General features: G+C 36.3%; 1 protein-coding gene across 1 annotated transcript in view; it reads right to left on the reverse strand.

Annotated features, from left to right (window-relative positions):
- PCLO (piccolo presynaptic cytomatrix protein) overlaps nucleotides 1-24481 on the reverse strand; it is a 310788-nt gene that overhangs the window by 161772 nt on the left and 124535 nt on the right. The window contains exons 4-6 of the mRNA XM_062491657.1: nucleotides 12649-13125; nucleotides 11908-12573; nucleotides 201-5268 (exon numbers count right to left, since the gene is read on the reverse strand). Coding sequence (XP_062347641.1) covers nucleotides 201-5268; nucleotides 11908-12573; nucleotides 12649-13125 — 6211 coding nt within the window. The remainder of the gene's footprint in view (nucleotides 1-200; nucleotides 5269-11907; nucleotides 12574-12648; nucleotides 13126-24481) is intronic.

Consider the following 24481-nt stretch of genomic DNA (forward strand, 5'->3'; position numbering starts at 1 on the left):
CACATGCAGGCACCTCTGTGCAAACACATACGTAAAATGAAGAAATGAAACACGTGTAATCCGGAATAATTTGTCACACTGTCCAAAAGAAAACAAAACGACAGAAGGAGGGGAAAAACAATAAAAAAATTATCCTGAAATGAGGTGAGGAACATCAAAATTATATTTCAAAGAAAGATCTGCTGCTGTGTCATACTGACCTGTCGTTACTCTTCCAGAAGTAAGATCTACTGCTGTATCAGTTGCCCCAACTTGATAATCAAAACTATTCTTGCTTCTGTATGCAAATAGTCCAGCTTCTGATAAATTTGTGTCAGACATAGATGGTTTCATACCTCCAATTCCTCGGTAGCCATACGACCCTGAACGATCATACTGATAATGGTCATCTCTGTAGCCAAAGCGATCTTCAGGAAGTGTAGTAGAAGGCTGCTGTGCTGTACAGCTTCTACCAAATGGCAGCTTATAAACCATATCACAGCAGACAGCTCTTCTCCCCGCAGTCAGATCTACAGGCTTTTCATCATCCTCTATTACTGTTGTTATCATACCAGAAGCAGTTTCATCCATTGTTACTACTGTTCTGTGGGATTTTGTAGTGCTAAGGTCAACTGCTCCACTCTCTGCTGGCTCCTGAGAAGTGGAGAGATCAGTCCAACCATTTGTAACACCAACAGGTGGTACAGTAACAGGCTTTGTAGTAGCCCATGTCACTGCCTGTGTTGAAGTACCTAGTGATAAATTTATTGGCACTTCATCTCTACCTACAGAGAAAGCCTGGCTGCCTGCTACTCTGTATGCAGGCTCAAAATGTTTTGAAGTTGTTAGCTGAAGCGGCGTTGTCATCGCGTGTCCCAGATCCACAAGGCTATCTGTGCTGGTGGTGTAGCTCACAGTAGCAGTGCAGGTCATTACAGTTACTGTCTCAGTGACTACAGGCAGAGAAGTATCAGCAACACATGCAGTGCTAAGATTTATTATGGATGGCTGGACTGTACTTACTGGCCGTCCACCTGTGTCACTTGCTGGCATTTGCCTTCTTACATCCATGGAAACAGCAGAGAGATCCATACAGCTGTCTCTCATTTCAATGTCCATCTTAGTCAAAGTGCGAAGATCTATGACATCGCCCAAAGGATGGAATCTTCCATTCTCCCTGTATCTGGGTTGGTCTACAATATGTAGGGGCTCTGGAGGTATAGTAACAGCAACACTACCTAAACCATAACCAGGCATGGGACCCTTAATCACAGACACTGTGGTCTTGGTTATATCTGTTGTTACTACTTCTGATTTTGAACTAGGTATTTTTTCAAAAGTCGCTTGTGTTGTCACAGGAATAGCTTGCAGTGCACCTGAAATATACATACTCTGACCTGCCATACTTTGAATATCCATTGTTTTCATGGATGTGGTAAAAACTGGTTGCATAGGTTGGGGAATTTGTTCTTTAGAAGGTGCTTCTAAAGGCCAGCTAGTAACAGCCTGGCTAGTTATAGCTTCAGTAGGAGTTCCAGGCTCAGATGGCAATGTGATGACAACATAGGTTTCCTGTGAGGGTTTTGTCAACCTTGGTGAAGATTTGTTAGAGTGTGGAGACAAAGGGGAAGTGGGAGATGGTATTTTGTATTCAGCTGTGGATACCAAATTCAGAGTCATACTTGAAGTCAATGACAAGCTTACTGGTTTAGGCTGTGTTTCTGCTGGCTTATGAACAGATATTGGGAGTGGAGGAACTGCTGGTTTAGGAGCAATTGGAGGTTTAGTTACTTCAGGGGGCCTGTGACTGAAAACAAGCCCTGCTGGAATGGAGGATGGTTTGGGTGGTACAGGAGGTGGTGTTGGGGTATATGTTTTACTGATAGGTACCACATGATCCTTTAATACAGCTGTGGACTCTAGTGTTGGAACACTTGTGACTGAAGGTACCACTGTGGGAGCTGCTGCTGCTGCTGCTGGAGCCTTAATCTGTGACTTCTTTTTGGGATAAATGGCTGGCTTGGGTAGAATAGGTGGTGGTGGTAATGGTGGCGGAGGAGGTGGTGGAGGAGGAGGAGGTGGGGGTGGAGAAGGAAGTGCAGGAGAATCCAAAGAAGAGCTTCTAAAAAGAGAGAATATTTTGGCTGAAACAGCAGGAGCTGAGGAAGGCACAGAGACCATGATGGTCTTACTTACAACACTGGGAGTGAGTATAGAAGATGTTTCTGATGCAGGCTCTGTAACTGGTAGTGGTGCTATACATACAGGTGGTTGCTCAGATGCAGCATTAGTCAAATCAATCCTTGTCATATCAACACCCAATTCTTTGTGTGGCTCTTCATGGTGAATTTTGACACTGCCAGCCTCTACTGTACTTATAATTTTTCTAGCTGCTTCCTTTTCTGATTTGGAGGTATCAAAGATAATGGTATCAGCTGCATATTCCTTGGATTTTGTAACTGTAGATGCCACTACTAAAGGTAAAGTTTCAGGCAAACAAACTGCAGTCTGCTCCACACTCTCTGCATCTGATTCAAGAGATGTTTTTTTAGTAGCTCCGGCAACAGATTCATAAGGCATGCTCACTTCAGAGTACTCTTTTGCAGATGTTAAGGGAACCTGTGTTACTATCCTGACACCTTCAGAATCTGCTGGCTTACTTATACCTTCTGCAGGACCTACAAAACCTGTGGTTGTACTATCTACAGGTGAAGAACTATCTGTGGTACAAACTGAAGATGTAGATGATGTTAAGGAAGCTGTATCAGAAGGCAAAACTGATGCAACACCTTCTGATGTCTCAGAGTATGTCAATATTGATGTTTCATGAGAAATGATTTCTTGAATTTCTCTGGCATAATCTGTTAAGTATTCATCTTCAATTTCCTCTGCTGTAAAATGCTGTGTTATTTTGACATCTGGAATAGAAAGTGTTGTGCTACTGACAGGCGATACATCTGAGATTGCTGAAGTAGTGCTTGATGTTAAAGATGTACTATCCACTACTTCTCCACCACCAGATACTTTTGTATCAGTTGTGGGAATGAAATCTGAAACTGGCTGTGTTGGACTAGACCCTGGGGTTAGCTGCATTTTCTGTCTTTTCATAAGCTCTTCATAAGCAGCTTCTGCATCTAACAAATGCTTTTCCTCAATGGTGGAAGTAACTGTGCTGTCTAATACAACTATTTCATGACTTTCTGGGATAATGTAAGAACTAGAAACAATATCTTCTTGAGGCACAATAGTATGTAAAGTCTCAACACTATAGTAGTCTTTTTCTAGATCACTAATTTTCTGTGGTTCATCATAGACCTGTTCTGAAGCTCTTGGCTTTTTCTCTTTTCCTCTCTGTTGTATATATTCACTGCTCTCATCTTGTCTCAACACTAGATTAGTATCAATACTTCCATTGTAAGTATCCTCTATTAAAGATTCATAAATATAATCCTCTATTAGCATTCCACCATATAAAGACTCTTTTTCAAATACTTCATCTTTTTCATTTGACATTTGAAATGATTTGGACTTATGCATCATCTCCTCATATACCTCTTCGGCACTTTTCAGTGTCTTTTGACCACTCTCTCCTTTTGTGAGTCCAGCTGGTTGTTCATCTGTTGGTGAGTATAGAGAGACGGCAGTAGGCAATTTGTAAACTTTTTGCACTTCTATTATTTTTTCTGGGCTGATTTCAAAACCTTCAGGTTCTGACTCAATGCTGGGTGAATATTCAGAACAAGATGATCTGTGCAGCTCTTCCATTTCTGCAGCCTGTCGTAATTCTTCTGTTGGAGATGCATCTTCAATGGGAGAAAGATTACTCGGGGGAGTCTTTGGATGTTCCCTTCTTCTCTGGGCTCTGAGTTCATCCTTGTCCTTTTTAGATTTTTTGCTAGAACTTTTTCTTTGCTGCTGTTCTAATTCACGTTGTTTCTCTTGTTCCTTTAGCAATTCTTCCTCTTCCCGTAGTTCTTCTTCTTCTGAAGAATCTTCAATAGTAGGAAGAAGAGGACCATGTGTCCGATGCCTTGCTTTGCGCTGTTGTTTGCTCTCCCCTCCCAGTTTTTTGTGACTAGGACTACTGTCACTGTCTTCGTCGAGTGATGACACTGAAGTAGGAGATGTACCTGGTGTGAAACTAGAAGCATGTAAACTGGAAGATCCTTCTCCTCTGGATCTATCTTCTGGTGAATCTGTAAGGCTCTCCATCTCTAGCTCAGGCTCTTCATCAAAATACAAAATACCTTTCTGTTGTTCAGATACTTCAGAATATTTATTTGTTATTGTACTATTCAGTTCTATTGTTTTGAAACGTCGAAGGCCTCCCCCTCCAGATACTGCAAGTTCTTCACTGTCCTGACTTTTACTTTCCCTGTATTTTGGTTCTGGGCTTTCATCAAAAGTTTCATCATCATCATCGTGCCATGAATGTCTTCTTCCTGCATCCTCATCATAGCCTGCACTACTTTTCCGTGCCATTCTTCTGTGTTTTCCAGCTGTTCCTTTGGCTTTGCTTTTCACTTCTTCTTTCTTTTGGCTTTCAGCTGCACTGATCTCTTTGAGTTGATTTCTAATGAATTCATCATCTTCAGAACCTGAAGCATCTTCATCAGCACTCATCTCTATAATCTGTTTTCTAATGAAGTCTTCCTCATCACCTGATCCCTGACTGTCATCTCGTTTGTATTCATCACTGCTTGAAGAACCAACACTAGTTCTTCTTTTTCTCCTTGGAACAGGTGAGTTTTCACTCTCACTGCTGTCTTCCACAGAGTCATAGCGTTGTTGTCTTCTTGCTGATATGTCATCTCCTTCATGCTCATCCTTGTAATCTGTCTGGGAGGAAGCAGTTCCTTTGCCCTCTTCTGCAATGGTTCCTTCACCTTTGCTGGCTTTTAAGTCTTCCTCATCTGAACTGTAAGATTCTGGAGTGACAGGCAAAGGCTTTGTTTTAAGTTGATCCTTTGTCTGTTCACCATATGTTTCAGAAAGCTCTTTGCCTTTTGAAGATTTTTCATCAGAAAGAGTGCTTGCCTGAGCTTCTAAAATTGAGAGTACAGTACTTTCCAATTTAGCTAGATCTGAGGGGCTTGGTGGACTTTCTTGTGAAATAGTGTCTTTTTTATTAGATTCCTTGAGTAAATCCTTTTCATCAATGGGGATATGACTTGGAATTTCACCAAGTGAACTTGATATCCCGTCAGAAGAATACCCGGTGTCACTCAGACCTTGCGGACTTTTCTGTTGCTGAGAGCTTGATGTGTCTGATTTGTCATCCTCCTTTTCCTAAAAAAATAAATACATAACGCGTGTGTATATATTTTTATAGAAATTCTTAATGCCTCCTGGCAATTAAAAAATGTGGTATTTTTTTCCTAAAGGATGAGTTAATGCCTCAGATGAAGACTGAACACTAATTTTGCTATTCAAAGCTATTAGAATAATACAAAAACATTTCTTGAATTTTGGTTTTTTGAACTGACTCTAACTAAGCTTTGCATGGCAACTGATTTTACTAGTTTTAAGATGAACTTCTATTTTTTCAATATAAAATTTAATTGTTTTAAGAACACTTACTAATGATAGCCTACCCTTTGATTGCATATGCATGGGACAAGTTGCCCAGGGGTTTATTTATTTGAAGTTTTTATTTACTGTGTTGTAAAGCTGTCTACAGGGTTTTTGATACAAAGCAATATAGCTTAACAAATGCCTGCAGAATTTCTAGAGCCTGCCTCTTTCTTTGCCTGTTCGACATTTTATAATGGTCTATAAATACGTCAATCTTCTCAAATTTAGCACACATGGTTTCATTTTGTTGATTGAAGTATTGCACATTTCAACATGCAACAGAATACAGAGTTCTGAAGCATGATTTAATGACATTAGGAATGCCCCCACATATTGGAATGTGCCCTACAGCTGGGCACTGTACAAATATTTTTTGAGTACCTCATAAAAAAGAAGTTTCTTGGTAAATTGGAAGTGCAGAGTAAGTTACTGGTAGGGCAGTGTAATTGCAGGGAGGAAAGCACGATGGTCAGGCATTGATTAAAGGAAGCAAACAAGGCAGGCATTCCTGACTGAGCATCAGAACCAATGTTTTCCTCCTCATCCCTAAATACCCTCAGTCATCCTACCTTCCAGATCCTTCTACCTCATTCTGACCAACACGCATCTCTATCTCCTTCTATAAATAACAAAAATACTAAAAATATCCTCCAGCAAGTATTTCTGCACCCGTTTCACTCCTGCTTCTCGCAGCTGTGAAATGCTCTGTACTAAGTGGAAATACCTCATTGTTCAGCTGAAACACGGTTCACCCTCCAAAATACAGGTCACCTTATCTATACTCTGGCTGACAGTTTTAGGAAGTTGTCCCCACATCCACTGGCAATTTGAGAACAAGCATCCTAAAGTTTCACAATTTTAATAATATGATGTTATCTTTATTTTTGTTAGGGCTCTCAGTAATAGAAGTAGGTAGTATCTAACAGCTTTGCTAATCTAAGTCAGAGATTTCTGAAGTAGAGAAAACCATTTATTTAAAGATTTAATTTATCAACTTCATTGGTAGCATAATTATTTGAAAAGTAGTTAAAAATATTGCAGAATAAATATACTAGGAGAATTATCATGAATGTTATTTATAATTTAAAATTACACTTACACTAAAGTTGCTATCAACTACAAGTATTTTCAAAGTTTATTCACACTAAAGTTATATTTAGGGTCAAAATATCAAAATCCATTTTTTTTTTTTTAGTCAGTCGTATTACTTTTTAAACCCAGCCAGGTTTACATTTCATTTACATTTAAATTACATGTTCTTACTTGTAGACATATCACTTGAAACATAACCTTACATTCAAACACTAATATTTATATTAGTATTAAAGTACTATTATTACTATTACTATTATTATTATTATTATTATTATTATTATTATTATTATTATTACAGCAATATACTAATTAACATTTTATTAATTAATCATCATTCACAGGAGTGATATACTATATGGTTTGCAAAATCGGATACTACAGTGAATATAATCTACATTTGTTCTTACCAACATTATAACCAATACTGCAGATTCAAATATCTGTTATCACAGCAAAATCCATTGCAAACAAAAATCCAGTGTGAAAACAAATATTTCTAAGGACTTTTTGAATGATAAGGCTGTGATTAATATATAAACATGGAGAAACTTGCATTACTTAAAACAACTTTGGAAAGGCATCACCATTTGAAGCCTACCATTCTCAATATCCTGAGAAATCTACTCTTGGAAATTCTCCAGCCCTAAAGGATGGAATTATGTATGGTCTTTACAAAAAGTCAGCAATGAAGCATAATTAAACATTTCAGGTTTGTTATGCTATATTTACATTTATGTTCCCTTTATTAAAGAAGAAATTGTTTAAAGGAAATTTATTTTGCTATGTTTAAAAATAGCATATTTCTCACTAAAACTTCACCTATTACATTTGATTGCTATTTTTTCATTTATGACCATGTATATTCATATTTATGAAGACCTGCCCAACAAAACTCACTATGATCAATTTAGATGAGCTACTAGAAAATGTGAACATTGCTCAACTCAGGTTTCCCAGGAGCTGATGGACAGAATGCATCCATCTAGTGAGAGTGAACCTCTCAGACCTTGGTTCTCCAAGATACAGTTGGTTGCAAAGCAGAGATAGAAGGCATCAGCTGAACAGTTAAGCACAGAAAAAGATAGAGAACAGCTGGTCATGGAACAGCTTCAGCCATTTTCTTTGCAGCTGAGCTCAATGTCTAACACCTACTGTGAGCAGACCAGAGGAGATGGCAATGAATATTGGTGTTGCCCACCCTGGTGTTGAACCTCAGTGCATGACACAAATGACTGCTATGAATCGCAGGAAACTGAATATGAGAAAGTCTGCTGTTTGTACAATAAGGAGACGAAAAAGTTCTACAATAAGGACAGAAAATTCGTTCCTCACTAGAATTAAAGGGATGACAAAAATCCAACTGCCTTTTTAAAGTAACCAAAATATGAATATATTTTCTAAGATTTTTGTTTGTATCATTGCCTGCACCATGGTACATGCAAAAATTATCCTGCATATCATGTTTTGAGATCAATATACATGTAACTTACAATAAGCAAGACTTATAACAAAAACCTCCGGGCTTTCTTTTTTTCCCTATTTCTTGTAGTCTGAGATTTAGGATATTATCACTAGCTACATCTATTCTTAAAGGACTGCTATATTATTTTCTGCAGTGTTGACCATCACATCCACAAAAACAGCATCATTGTTAAACTTGCAAACATATCATAAATGTAAGATTTTTAGGTGAAAAACAAAATGTTGCAGAAATAATGTTGGTAAGGATCATATATATATATATTCCACAACTCTTTGAGAATGAAAAAAAAATGCATTTATATAAAAAATACACTTTTTTCGTTGAAAATTAGGAAGTACTGTGGTACATGTCAAATTACTGGGTTTTCCTGAGCATTTCAATGGCATTTCCTCTGAGTTTGCCTACTGTGTGTTTTTAATACTGGACAAATTTAGCTCTAATGCAGGCATTGATGAGAGAAACTTCTTGAGAAATGAGGAAGAAGGAGACTTATAAAAGATGCACTCTGGATAAGGCTTTAAAAACAGCAAATGCAACACCTTTAATGTCAAAAGGTTAATTTTTTTGTTACTTAAAAAGGGTAAAAATAATCTAATGTCAACTCTATTTGTGCTATTCCAGTGGCATTTCTGTGATGCCAGAGTCAATACATTATATATCTACTTTGTATAAGAAGTTCTAGCTTTATAAATATTGTTTGCTCATACTCTTCCTCACTTTTACTATTCTTATTTGAAAATATAAAACTTAGGGTTCAAGAAACATCTGGATGTGATACCTGTGGACATGTTTTAGTGGTGAAAGTGGTAGTGGTGAGCTAATGGTTGGGCTTCATGACCTTAGAGGTCTTTTTCAACCTTAACTATTCTATGATCTTATGAAAAAGTCCCATCAGTCACTAAATCAAACCAGAAATTCATTAGAAGAAAAATATGGCTTAAAAAAAGTCCTTTTTTTTTTTTTTTTTTTTTTTTCTTTTAGAGTACATATAGCTGGCAAGATCATATTCTGCTGTAGAGGACAGAAATTTTATTTTGCAAAGGAACTCATAATTTTTAAAAAGTCAGTTTGTTTATAGAAAAGAAAAAGACATCTACATTACTAAAAAAAAAGGTTTCACAAAGTGGAAAAGAAACACAGTTGACTAAATTCCATAATGTGCATTTCAATTTTATATTTTCAAAATGAAACATTTTATTTCTATCCAGAAAAATTGCTTATGGACAAGTTTTATCCTCCTTCTTCTATATATCTGAACTGTGTTTTGTGGCATGTGTTAGAATAAGGATGCCAATCAACAAAATATTAATATTTACCCAGTCACTCAACTGAAGCCCACAATCATTCCTCTAATCATAAGAAGGTAGTAATAAGTGTACATATATAATATATTCAATATGTAATAAATGTATGGCAATTGACAACATGATAATGGGTTCATACAGACGTGCTGAACTGCCTCTCTGAGTTCCAAGATGGCAATTAGATCCTGACAAAATGCTTGTGTTAAACCTCCAAGATTTCTAGGTTTCTTATTAGAACAGCTAACTGCTACTGCACATGTCAACAGTCAATATTACAAGTAAGTTTCTCAGGAAAATGATCTGTAAAACATGAGCAGTCAGTTTATTCTTTAAAATAATTTTGAAGATATTTCAAAATATTACTAAGAAAAATGTTTTGAAGTAAAAAAAGGCTTTATGATTCCTTTAATAACACTTTGAGACTCAAATATTTTAAATTAAAACCACTTTTTTTTTTTTTTTAAAGCTTACAAGATCTCTAAATTCATTTGATATCTGTGATTTCTTCTGAAACTGAAGAGAGCCTAGAAAAAGGATAGAGTGAGAATATTTACAAGAATACGGACAGGATAAGGCAAAATGCGGCAAATTTATTGAGGGCAAGTTTAGACTAGATATTAAGAAGAAATTCTTTATTATGAAGGTGGTGAATCATTGGCCCAGCTTGCCCAGAGAAGATGTGGATGTTCTATCCTGGGAAGTGCACAAGGCCAGGCAGGATGGAGCTTTGAGCCACCAGGTCTAGTGGAAGGTGTCCCTGCCCAGGACAGAGGGGTTGGAATGAGATCATCTTTAAGGTTCTTTACAATGCAAACCATTCTATGATCCCACGATTTTCCTGGATTATTCTACTGTTTGTACTGAATCAGAACTTTAACCTTTTCAAGTCTTCAGGGAGTGATTGGGATATTGCTGCTTTCTTTTAAAATGTTTTCTTTTTTCTCTTTTAGTGAAAAATAACAGCAATAATTGCTTATCTCTTATTGGAAAGTTAGAAGAGTTAGTAACTACCATTTCCACAGAACTGAATATAAAATGACAGCAGTTTGTCAGGTGCAGAAAGGTTTTCCTAGCATCCCTAATTAAAAAAATATCTGGCTGAAATCCTCCATATGATTCTACTCTGAAATACATGTAAATTATATTCTTCAATGTGTACATGTTGTCTCTTACCTAGTGAAATGGAAGCAATATCTAAATATCTAAATTGTGATATCTAAATTGGTATCACCTCTTCCACTTTTATCACATGCTCTCTTGGGAAGAGCTGCAACTAGCAATGTTTGATGAACAGCACAGACAACACTGAAGTACTTTGATAAAGAAAAATTAAAAATAAATCAGAGTTAATTTTACTAAGCATAAGCTAGGTGAGGCAGCTTTTTGATTTCTAATGTTGAACAAATTGAAATAGGATTTTCCCAGATCTCCTCTTTTTTTGGTCCAAAAGGTAGAATTTCTGGCTATATTACTCTAAGTGTAATTCAGAGATTCCCTCAGTACAATCATACACCATAACTCTTGATGGGAACAAGAGCAGTAAACAGAACATGTGACAGGAGGTTAATTTCAGACAGGAGAGTTGGTTTATAAAAATAGCATGTTCCAAAGCAAAATTTCTGAATTAGAATATTTTTCTATCCAGGTATCTTAATTACCACCAGGAAATACATAAAACAAAAATCAGGCAAACCCTTAATCTTTTTGACTTGGATTATTTGAAAACATAATTCTGGCAAAGGTTAAACACCTTCCCTAAGCCTACTCCTACTGTCACAACGTAATAATCAGCATCTAATTTGTAGTGCTGATACAAAACTGCCTAATTTTTCATTTCTCAATGCATTGTGCATGTTATTGTCTTAAGCTGATAAAGTCACTTTAATGCAAACCTCTAGTACATGCTATCATAAACTCACCCATTCTTCTCACTTGAGAGCCCACAGGAACCCTACCTGAATGTACTTGTCTATACGAGATAAACCAATTAAATAGTAAAAAGAAGTAAAGATTGCATAATTTCATGTACCATGTTCAGGCATCACAAAGTATTCCTGAAATTTATATTATATTTTGGTATTGCAAAGCACTGTACACGTTACTCTCTCAGATTATTCCCTTTTGGGATTGAGAACTATAAAAACACTCCAATTTCAACAATTAATCTTTGCAGTCTGAAGAGTCTAGAGATCAAAGTAAATAAATCTGAAGTATTGGAAAAATTATTAAATATTAAAAATTATTAAATAGTTTTAAATGCTTAATTGATTGAAATTTAAAATCAGGCAAGTAATCTTGAAATGTGCATGTAGAGCATAGGACTGACTGGTGAAACTTCCACTCAGTGGGAGTCTTTGATTTTTGTCATTTAGAATCATTTTGTAAAGAGAAAACAGTATAGCAAGAAGGAGGGTCTTTAAGGATCAGATTCTAAACTGGAGAAAGGGAAGTGCGTGGGAGAAAAACACTTACTATTTTTTCTCGCACTGGTTCCACATGGTCGGTTCCTGGCAAAGGTGCTGTTTGAACAGGAGTTTCTTCTTCCTGAGCTTTTTCAGCCTTCAAAACCTCTTTTGAAACCCCAGTTGTCATATCCTCTTTCTTAACATCTTCTTGCTCCTTAGCCTGCAGTCCCTTATAAGGTGCTTCAACTTCTGCTTTCTGCTCAGCAACATGGTCTTTAATCTCAGCTGTAATTTCTTCCTTTTTGTCTTCTGGATGTGGTGCACTCTTTTCTGGAAGTACAGTTTCTTTACCTTCTTCCAAAATGCTTAGTGGTTTCTTTTGGTCTGCAGTTGTTGCAGGAATTTTATCTGCTGAAGGTGTCTTTGACAGTTTCCCTCGCTGAAGTTTTGTTTCTTCTTTTTGACCTTCCTCTTGGATTCTATCCACCGATGAAGTTTTCTTAATCTTTTCATGTTGAAGTTTTGTATCTTTCTGAATTCCGTGTTGGATTTTATCAACTGAAGCTGCCTTTGGCAATTTTACCTCCTGAAGTTTTGTATCTTCCCTCTGAGCTGCAGGTTGGATTTTGTCAGCTGACAGTGCCTTTGCCATTTTCATCTGTTGGAGTTTTGGGTCTTCTTTCTGAATTCCCTGTAAAATTTTGTCAGCTGAAGGTATCTTTGCCAGTTTTGCCTCTTGAGGTTTTATGTCTTCCTTCTGAACTCTATGCAATATTTTATCAGCCGAGGATGTTTTTGCCAGCTTTGCTTCTTGTAGTTTTTCATCCTCCTTCTGAACTTCATGCAAAACTCTGTCATAGGAGGCCGTCTTTGTCAGTTTTGTTTGCTGAATCCTTGGGTCTTCCTTCTGAGAAGAATGCTGGATTTTATCAGCTGAGGGTGCCTTGACAAGTTTTCCTTGCTTAGGTTTTGCATCTTCCTTTTGAACTCCTTGCTGGATTTTATCAGCTGACAATGTTTTTTCCAATCTCCCCTGCTGAAGTTTTGGAGCTTCCTTCTGAACGCCTGGTTCTTCTTTGGGCTTTGCTGCTGCTGGAGTAGGCGGTGTGGAAGTCTTCTGAGGGGAATGTGAGACAGCAGGCAGAGGCCGTTTTTGAGGAGGAGCAGGTGGTTTGGATGTTGCTTGTGAAGGACCTGTTTTCAGAAGTGGCACCTTGCCCATATCTCCAAGTTGTCCTGACATTGCCCTTTGGGTCTGGCAGTTCAAGCAGAGCCATTCCTGCACCTGTGATACAACAAACATACGAAGTTACTTATTTGAAAAAAGTAACAATAAAATCACACAGTGTTTTCAGCTGATACAGTTGAATGCTATGCATACTGATAAGTTATTTCTTTTCTTTCCTGCTCTTCCAGGAGGATCCATAGCACCATTCCAGAAATGGACCATATCAGGTTCCAGAAAGCCAAGATAAACAAATATAAAAAGTCACTGGGAAAACTAACAGCAACAACATTTTTCCAAAGTGTTGATGACCTATATGTATAAAGTTTGCTTACGTATTTCTAACATATATTTCTTTCTAAAACTTCTATAATCTATCAATAGGTTCCTATAATTTTGCAAGCCTGAGAAAAAGGGGACCAACTGGCCCTCATGGCTGTCTGTATTTCTCTTAGGAAACCCTCTCTTGAGGTTTTGTATAGGCGCCTGTATAAATTTATTAATGCTGTAATGCAACAGAAGATCACCTCTCTGCTCACTTTACTGCCAAATCCCTGCTGCACATTGGCGCCTTTTGCTCTTTTTCCCAGAAAATCAGAAAAAGGACAAGTGCTTCTATCTGTGCAAAAGATCTCGTTGCCAGTTGCCTAGCTACTACATGAGAAGAGTAATCACACTGTTTCCAGGGGGATTTAATTTATAGTTATTTTAAAACAGCAAAAGAAAATTTTAAGCACAAAAAGGCACTGAAAGGAAAGAAAAAAAACAGACTCTTCTGGATACCAGAATAGCTAATGTGGGTTTACTTCACTAGTGCAAAATGAGCTTCACTGGTGGATGTGGTGTATACTGTACAATAAAATCTACATTTAAAAATAGCTGATCAGCTATTTTTATAAGTGGGATATAAATTACAAGAAACACAGACGATATGACAAAAGTCTGAAGTAAGAACAGCTCACATGGGCTAGTTTTATGGAAATGCAACTTAAGGAGAAGTTATTTAATGTATAAAGTTGTCTGAAAAAAATTGTTTCAGGCACAAGCAAAGCAAGAATGTAAGCTTATCATTCAGGTCATCAAACAAGTGTCTTGTGTATTTATTATTCTACTTTTATAGAAATTACCAAACAAGTGAGCATCCCAGTAATTGACACAAAAAAATATTTAACAATAGTACCTGATAATACTGACTCAATAAATGTAGTTCATCAGCTGAATCAGCTGTCTCTCCTAACACTTACTATATCCCTTGCCAATTGAAACTGAATGTGGCTCTGTATCAGACTATTAAATATAACTTAAACTTAGTTTTAATGTTGAAAAAAGCATTTAAACATAGTCTCCAGGATCTATTATTCTCCTCCTTAGGACTTAAATTGTTCCAGCTACACATTATTTGTTTGGGAAGCACTAATTTAGAAATAGAAATACATTTTCTTTTTTAATGAATGTGCAAAATATAACCCATTTTTCCTGAAAATATTTTATTTAGATGGGGTTATCTTGAATTCTTACCATAGTTTCATCTCTTTTCCTAGAAAACATATTGGAAGCCATAAGTATGTTCTGTACTGTCTTTTATAAACTGAAAATAGAAACAATGCTCCAGGAAACAAATTTGCCCCACAGAAAATCACGATATTATTATTATAAGTCTGCAATGGACTAAACATACTACATGACATTTAGCATAAAAAGACTACTGAAAAAAAATCCAATTTCACATTAGCTTTGATTGTTTTCTCATATAGTTTGCATTGAAAAGTTGGCAAAATAATTATCATAGTTATTTATTTAAATTTATTGGAGGGCAAAAAGATTTTAAAATCACAAAAAGATTTTAAAGCAGATTTTGCTTTATCCATTGGGCCTCAAAAATGCTCATTTCCCAGTGTAATCAGAAATAATGCCATTATTATTTGTACTAATGTAGCTTCAGTTAGCACAGGGTAAGAGAATAAGACAGTATTTAAACGAATTAAGCTTCTCAGAATCTAGCCTTAGCCATCTTTAATTATATAAAAACATAATGAAGTGGCTTCTGTCATGAAATAATCCATGGTTCAAGAAATTACTGCTATATAGATATGCTTTATGAACATGTTGATTTATACTTTAAATTCACATGTTCTTTTCACAGTACCATTTCTTTGACCTATTTTATTTTTATTTCCTTATACCCATATCCAGTTCCTAGGGTCTCTGTGTTTGTTTCTTTCCTGCCTACATTTGGTAGTAGATTTACAGTTGGCTCTTCTCCTAGCTCTGCTGATTATGCAGATTCCATCTAGCACCTCTCAGCTGCAGCCTACTCACTGCTCACACACTTGCTCCTCCTCAGATTCATCGTCACTTCCCTTTCCCTCATTTAAATCCTTCCCAGACTCAGTGCTTTGAGTGTCTGTGAGAACTTTAGCAACTTTAGTAACAGCATTAAGTGTTTAAGACCCAAAACAGTTACCCAGTCACTGTTTCCACTACTTGCTGTCCACATTTAGTGACTTTTCCCTGGGGTAAATTTCTGCAACTCAAGGACTATGCTTCGTGCTGAGCACATGGTAGAACTCTTAAAAATTAAAATAATGACAATTAACATGAGGAAAGGAATTTGATGATTAGCCAATTGGTAAAATGCTCCAAATTTTGTCAGAAGATAGAACTTCCAGACTTTCCTCTCTCATGATGAATGGTGATAGTAGGGAAATAATCTGGAATTGTCCAGATATCCAGATTTAATGAACGTTGTCATTGTCCTCTTGAAATTTTTCTATATCTGCATCTATTTACCCCTTTATTTTTCTGTGTTGCTTTTTAAGCATTGTATATACTATCCCCAAAACTATGTGTTTCATATAAAGGTTTTTCATTAGCATGCAGATATTTGGTCACAAAAGAGCCTAAAAAATCATCTTACAGCACCAGGCCTCAAGCTCCTGATTCTCTGTCAGAATGGTTCTCTGTAAAATCCAATTTTGTACCATGAATTCATATGCCTCAGTCTTAGACTTGTCTTTTCCTCAGTTAACCTCATGCCCTGAACGCAAGCATTTCCCTCAGGCTATCTCTTCACTTAGCCTGTCAACCCAAATTTATTAGGACTTGGGAAGTGGACATCATCTTCTTTTAGCAGTCTTCACTAGATAAATCTTCTTAATTCTTTACAGAATTCTTCACACTCTTTGGTTTCTGAATTGGCTGTGGACATTATGATTGGCACTACAAGTGATACAAGTGCTTTAATACCCTGAATCCACAGCTCTCTCCCAATGTCTTCAACAACCCTTACAACCCAATAGTGCTGGACAGAACAAAGTAGCTCTGTCACAATGTTCTTCTCACTCCGTCTTGTAATTAAAAAATGCCATTATGAAAAAGGGCATACATCTAACATTCACTGTGAATGTCTGTTTTTCAGTCATCAAGTAAGAGCCCTGCCCTGCTTGTTACAGAATGGTCTTTTCTGCAAACAAAATGAGAGAAGGAACTCTTGAAAGGCTCAGCTCAGAGTTACAGGTGTGTGATTCAAGGCCTAGGCTGGTACAGCACAGCTGAGAGTCCTCAGCTCAGTTATATTGAGAAAAAGGCTGCTGAGATGGTATATTAGAGAAAGCCAGGTAATGTAAGAAAATTTAAAAAAACAAAACAAAAACAAAAACAAAACAAAAAAAAGTAAGTAAGTGTAGAACTGTCCTGGTTTAAAAAACAAGACATATATTCTATTACCATCTGAGAAGGGTGATCATCCTTATCTCTGTGGGAAGTATCTTCTGTTAATGGGCCACTGAGTCCTACTGCATAACTGATAAGATTACATCAACCCATTGGGAGATGAAATGGGAGAAGCCAGGAGGACAAGCCAAGCCTTTCCTACCTAGATAAAAACTGAGGTTTTAGAACATCAAAGGCAGCCTTTTTCCACTGGATTGCAGAGGAAGAACTGGGCTTTTCCACATCATCGCTGGACCCTTTGGAGGAAAACTGCACCAACACCCTGACTGACAGGGTATCAGGTTGTATTCTGACTGTCAGTGGTTTTATTTTTTTATTATTGCATGTATTTTGTTTTTCCTTTTTCTCTTCCCTATTAAAAATTGTATTACTGACTTGAAGTCTCACTGGTTTTGCTTTTCAAACCAGTACAAGAACCACATAGTGTCACAGGGAGAAAAATTCAGGAAAAAATATACTGACATGAAGAGATATAAAGCCAAAAGGAAAATACAGAGAAGTGGATGGTAAGAGCCCAGCAAGAGCAAAGGTTGGCTGGTATGTTCCAAGGAGGTGGAGAAGCTGGTGCTTGCAGACCTGACTGGTGACTGTCTGGCCAGCAGACACTATCCAGAGGCCTCACTGAGGTGGTGAGTGTGTTTATATCAACAGCTCCTCATTGGTATCTCTCTGCAGTGTGTACTCATCCACAAATTGCTCTGTACTCCTCAAGTCTGCACACCCTCCTTGCTGTGTCACTCTGCCTGTGGTAGACATTGCCTGAACAAAATGCAGAGAGGGAAGGCTACATTCCTATCTAGAATGGGAATGCTGGACTCAATCTACAAATTCAAATCCCACTCAAACTAAGGACTTAGATCTCCCACCTCTAGAAGAACTGTTCAAATTTCTAGACCAACATGCAAAAAAGTTCCCACCTATGCTGCATAAATTTATAGAGAAACATAAATATTCAAAGCATGACCACAAAATTAGACTGTAGATCTGGAAGAAGAAAAAAATACAAAAATAAAATACTAAATCTCACACTTGCTCTATCCAAACAGTGTTAGGCAGGCAGGAGGTAACAGAATGAAGCCAATTTGGCAGAGACAGGGTCCACAGTGGAGCCTCTATGGCATCCAGAATTAGAAAAAATGCAGAGAGGTTTTCACAGATACAGTGTCTATGGAGGTCACAGGCAGTTTCCCAGGCTCATTCTCCCAAATTTACACATATATTTCGTATAAAATGTCACTTAGGAACTTAAACTTATTTTTGGATTCCACCCCAAGCGGAGAAATGATGTGAAAACAAATGTTTAGTCAGATGGCTTATTTTTGGAGAAAAGGTTAGAAAAACGTGGCAAATTTAACCTAGGGAAATGAATCTCACAAATATGACTTATATGGAAGGAAAGGTATATTGGCTGCAAACCAAATGGATATTAACTGTCCATGGACAAATTTAGCTTTGAAATTAGAATACCTTCCTTGCCAGTAGTGATTTGGAGTATGACACAAAAGGAGTGTGGTACAGAGAAACACAGTTAATTTCAATATATAATGTGTTTGCCAACAAAATCACTCAATGATTCATGAAATGCTATCAATTTTAAAAAACATATTTCTGTAAAGTAGCCAGAAGCAGAATGCATTTTATCATTAGCATTAAATAGATTCATATAATTTAGTTGATTTTAAGCACCAAGGTGTCTTTTTGCCACTGGAGAGACCACAGAAATCCCCAAAAACTGGTTCAGATGAATTTAAAACATCACATTAGAAAAAACAACTGCAAAAATCCCTACAGAATAAAGAAGTTTGTCAACAGGATGAGGAAGAGATTATCTTTTCAGTTTAAGAATATTTTCTTAAAATTTCCTTAATTTACAACCAAGATGAAATTGTTATCTGAACAATACAAAACAAAATAGCATCTTTTATCTTTTTCTCTGATACAGTGTTTCAGTATATGATTGAGGAAGACTAAGTTATCTCAGCTTGTCATTATTGTTACTAATTGATATGTTTACTTGCAAGCCATCACAACTATGATATAAAATAAATGATTTTCAATGATCTCTTTTTCTTCCATACCAAGAGATAAAGGAAGAGATTTGTAAGTACTGCAGCAGACTGTACCAGAAAAGTACAGAGGAATTGTTGTTTCTCCTATGTGTCAGGAATTACCTGCTCCTTAATTTAATAGGGTTTGGACTGCTGCATATTTCACTCAATTCCGGACAGATGAAATACAGAGTATGACAACACAAAGATGACCTACTTCTTCAAGTGATGACAATTCTGAAATGTGTATACCCTTACCTTACTTCAAGATATATCTTAGCACCTTTAGAAGAAGCTCAAGTTTTATGTTGTCTCAGCAACTGCTCTGTTGTATGGGGATTTTTATTTTAGCAATTAAATTTAATAGATAACGGGATTTTTATATGCATAGGGTCTGTGTATACTTTAATTTCCCTTAGTTTTTTTGCTGAAATCCCTTAGAGGCTTAGAATTATGCTGTCATTGCACAAAAATGTATCCCAACTGTATATATACACCATCACAGATGCAAAAGAACTAAAAACTGTGGAAAAATAACTGCATTTTTATTGAGGAGGGGTGAACATCACTGTATTTGTTTTTACTCTGCATCTAACTGCACTGTAATATGTTTGTTGCATTTTTCATGCATCATTAGAACAAGATGGAAGTCCTCCTTTTTATTGACAGGTTTAGCTGTAGGGGTGCTGTTGCCCAAAACAAAGGCATGATCCTTCCTCCTCAGTCTTACACAGAGACATTCCCATAAAGCACTTTAGTACCCCTCGTGACCACTTCTGTTACCATGGCAAAAACAACCCCAGTGCAGGAAAAAGCAATAAATTGGATATGGGCATCATTCAAAGGCCAACCTTATGTTTATTTAACATTTAAGATACTTTTGAATAGTAACTTTTACAGTGAAGTGCTCATGAAAATCAGCTTTCTGCCCCTAAACATCAATGAGTATACAATTGTCTGACTAAGAGGTCTTCTAATCTACTAAGTCCATCTCAGAATGGTTTCTGTATTATTTTACTATTTTATTTCACTCAGAAAAGCCACCGCGGATAGAGAATTTACTGACAGGATAGGAAGATAATAGTTACATTCATAAATATATTTCAGTGTATATCTGATGATCAGAGTCAGATAAAAATTGTTGCAGCAGCATTCTCTTTCACAGGTTCTTTTAGGGAAATTCCCAATTAGATGACTAAAACAATTTCTGTTTGCTTGCATACGTGACGAATGGCCACGCTGTGGTGCATTAATGAATAGCAGCATATGATCTCTATTAAGGCTATTCTTAACTTGCTTTGATAGAATTGTAGATCTTAAAGATTTCTGTAGATCCTATAGACCAAAGAAATCTAATGCTGTGTTAGTATCTGAAGTAATAATTTTATGGTAAAAATAAAGTTTTACTAAATAGTCATTTTATGAAGCAGTTTAGTCAGGGCTTTAAAAATGTTAGGCTATTGTAATCCTTCTTGGCTATATGTAGATGTAGAGAAGCCTCACTATGCTCCTTTGTACCCTTCATTACAACAGTCTCAAAGAATAACTGGTTTCTGTGCTTTCTTGCAGCTGAATCATGATTTACCACAAACTGGTCAGCAGAGTACATGAGTATTCCCATCCCACCAACGCTATTATTTGTTCTGAACTGACAAAATGTCTAGTGTCACAGATGGCACTAAACAACAAACAACACCATCCCCTGAAGAATTTGTGGTCTGTTCAACTTTGTGTTCAACGCTGACCTTTTACAGATAGTCTAGGGAAAATTGTTTTTTGTTCAAAAACTCGATCTTAGCTATGGAACTGGGTTCTGTAGCAAAAAGGTGAACTGTAATTTTTAATTACATCTCAGATTTAGTTATAAACTACAAATATAATATTTCTATCTGAACCTTAATGGATCATATATACAAATACCTTAACCATTCTTTGTAAAAACTTTTTAATTTGGTCATCCCCAATAGAAATACAGATACAACTGATACACATCACTGCTCTGAAAATTCATTTTGCATTTTGTTTGCTCTTGCAAATCAGATAATCCTAAAACTAACATGTACAGTTCACCCAAGAATATGCTTTGAAAAACCAAAAATCTCTGCTAAAACAGATTGAAATGTGTCTTTTGTCTCCTTACCTATTAATGAATTAATTTTTTAATGAAGAGGGATTTGGATGCTTCAAGTGAAATGCTATCAACAAAGATATAAATACTGAAAGAAAAAAAGCTTATTCTTAAATTTCTTTTTTAACTACTAGGTCCATCCAGTCCCATCTAACGTAAATTTTAAACAGTTAACTGAGGACCTAAAGTTATGACCCTGGCTACTCAGATTCACTCAGCAGGCTATGGGATGTTCTCTCCAGATGTGAACAGTGTTGGTGGTCTGACTACTGTATCTGCTCCTGATTAGGGAGAGAGCCTGCAGCAAACCATGCTCCACACAGACCTCACTTCAAGGACAAATATGAGATTTGTTCAGAGCCTACACTAAAGTTCAAACCTTTCTTAAAATAGTAGCCTGAAGAAAAGACCTAAATCTGTTACCTGATTCTTAAATAAATGGTCTGATATTCAAAAGCTCTAAATACCTGAAGAGAGTTTCACTGACTCTTCTACATTTTAGTTTCCCTTCTGTTTGAATATTTTTAATCAGAATCATAGTTTATATATCTACTTTATCAGCTATTTTTATTTTACATGGCTTTATAATTTCAGTTTATTAGCAATGATTTATGTATAATGCTTCATTTCAGTGTCATGTGAAAGATATCTGAGTCCTTTAGGTGCCTGAAAATGAGGGGGAAGCAAAAAAAACAAGCAGACAAAAAAATGGGAGATAATTCATAGTCAAGGCAACACACTATTCTTGATGAAGAGAATGCAGGTCCAGCAGATAGGGAAGGAAGGCTCTTCACCTAGCTTTGGAAAATTATATTAAATATTAGCTAGAGAGGGAGGAAGAAGTTTGCATGTAACCACTTCGTGATAACACTGGCAGCTGTCATGGCAGTAAAGAGATAAAAAAAGTAAATAAAGGAAATAGATAAGACACCTGTGCAGAATGACATGGCTTTGTGTCATATGGCACATGCTGAGAGGCACACAGGCCTTCCAGCAGCTTCCTGAGCTCTTCCCAATGGACATGTCCCCCAAACACCCAAATTCAGGAGGTGAAAACCATACTGACCTCCCTGCCATGGGCAGCATGCAGAGATGGCAGAGCACAGAAATAGCCACTGCCTGGCTTTGTAACACCTGAGCAGAATAACACTTCATCATCAGGTGTGGCCATGGTCACTGATAAGAGGCAAATTCCCAAGCCTTGAGGCAACACAGTACAAAGTCTAGGGAAAGGCAAGGGGAGAGATGAGGTGCAGAAGGGAAAAAAAAAAGCTTTTCAGTCTCTTGGCTTCATCCTCCTTTGAGGTTGCTGCTGATCAGCTCTCAGGCAGACTGTGGTGACACATTTTAAGTGATAATAATATTTTCTGTATGTCCTGCCTATTGTTTTGACCTTGCACTTTCCCACCCACAATTGTATCTTTGTGCCACCACGTGATAGAAAATATTGAAAAGATTGTCTTAAAAAGGAATATGCCATTTAGCCAGCAAGAAAATCCTGTCAAAACTGTAACTGTTCTCCCATAGTTTGGCAAATATGTACAAGAAGAATTAAAAATAAAATAATTTTCTGGGAAACTTCAGACCAATATTCATTAAAAATTCTTCTCAATATTTTGTACAGAAACATGAGTGCAATCTCTTTAAAAGTATAACATACTGTAATGCTACAGTATGACTTAAAGCAGATGTTTTCTTGGTGTTTAATGTGCAAATAAGTCCTATATACTCCAGCAATCACACATAATAAGCTTGAGTTTACTTTCAAGGGGCACTATAAAATTATGCAAAGAAAATCCCAAATAATCTCAACCCATGTAAATTTGCCTAAAACAAAAGTATTGCTAACTCTCAATATAAATATTAAATATAAGAGGGGAAAAAAAACAGTTCTTAACTTGTAGGAAAAAAAAAACAAAATAAAAATTAAACAAAAAACAAAAACAAAAAAACAAAAACAAACCTCAAACCTGTGAAATCTGAGGACTTTATTTTTCAGTCTCATTAGTGTCAATAAATTTGTCATAGCTCCTTGGAAGTAAGGGGTATTGAATTGAACTACAATATTGAACTACAGTAGGAGTACTCCATTTCCCAGTGATCTTGCAATTGAAGTAATAGACTCATTATGCTTGAAAATTGTTTTATCCTTCTAAAATGAAGTTTTTCACATCTCAAAATACACAGTACTACGAAGTGGGGAAAAAAACCTACACATAGAGTGAAAAATGCAGTGCCTCCAAAATTACTTCCTTGCATTCCTTAGTTGCACTTTCACTCCTTTTTGCCATCTTCAGAAGGAGAAAGAATCCTCTCAAATCAACTGGTCAGCTCAGGTCTAGTACTAATTACACAATTACTTATATAGTTTAGCTAGTTCAGAATTTCTCCTTGAAAATAAGACAGAGGATCCTTCCATACATCTTCAAAAATATTTCATGGAAAGGGCAAATCCATAATTTTACAGTCCTATATGAATGAATGATACATAGACAGACATCCACACACATACAGACATATGCAGTACACAGGAAGCCAAACAAACTTCTATTCATAGTTTTATGTCCAGAAGGGGCCATTATTTTCAATACATTTGATTCTTTAATGCCAAAATCCTTTTAGTTTCACAAAGTTTTCTATTCTCAACCTTGCAACATTTTTAGAAAGATAATCAAATTTATGGGGGAACCTCTCTAGCTTCAAAGGTTATTGCTCCAATTATTTGTCTATCCATTTAATTTTTTACATGTTGGCTCTTAGATGGCATAAAAATACAAGAACAAAAGCTAGAGAAAATATGAATTTTAATTCTATTTTAAAAGAATCATATTAAAACTTTAAAAACGTAATCTCTAAAGGAAGTAATGCAAGACCAAGATGCATGTGATACAGGCACAGCACTTTCCCACACCATGTATCTGAACTGTAAATGGCTGTTATACTCATTTTGGCAAAAAGTATCACTGTTACTTTGTCATGAAAATAGCTTTTTGGTTTAAACTACATTAACACTCTACAACAATAACACTAAAAATATAATGCAGCTCTACTGTGAAATAACACATTTTTTATTTGCATTGATTGTGTTCTTATTCTTATTGTTATTATTATTATTATTACTCTACATAGTGTATTCATACTTAATAGTTTTGTACCTTATGTCAGGTTTGACAAACCTTATTCTTGTGTTTAATATGTGTATCATTCTTACAATGACAGCAGAAACTGCATAGAAGCCTAACTTTTATCTTGAAAGCATGACCCACCTTGAACCATGTTTTAAAAGAGTATTTGATGCTAGAGTGTCCTTAGTAAAACTTTTAGATAAGCTGAAAATTGTTGAAGAGTTTTAGAAATACTTTAAAATACTTTTAATACAAAGTGTGACTGGGTTCTAAAGTTAACTGTTCTTTCTACTCAGTCATTTCAGAAGCACACAGTTATCTTACTTTACTTCTAAACACAAAATAGTCACATCTGTCACAAAAACAAACAAAAAATTTAATTC

The sequence above is a fragment of the Cinclus cinclus genome, chromosome 4 (assembly GCF_963662255.1).
Source record: "Cinclus cinclus chromosome 4, bCinCin1.1, whole genome shotgun sequence".
NCBI classification, from domain to species: Eukaryota; Metazoa; Chordata; class Aves; order Passeriformes; family Cinclidae; genus Cinclus; species Cinclus cinclus.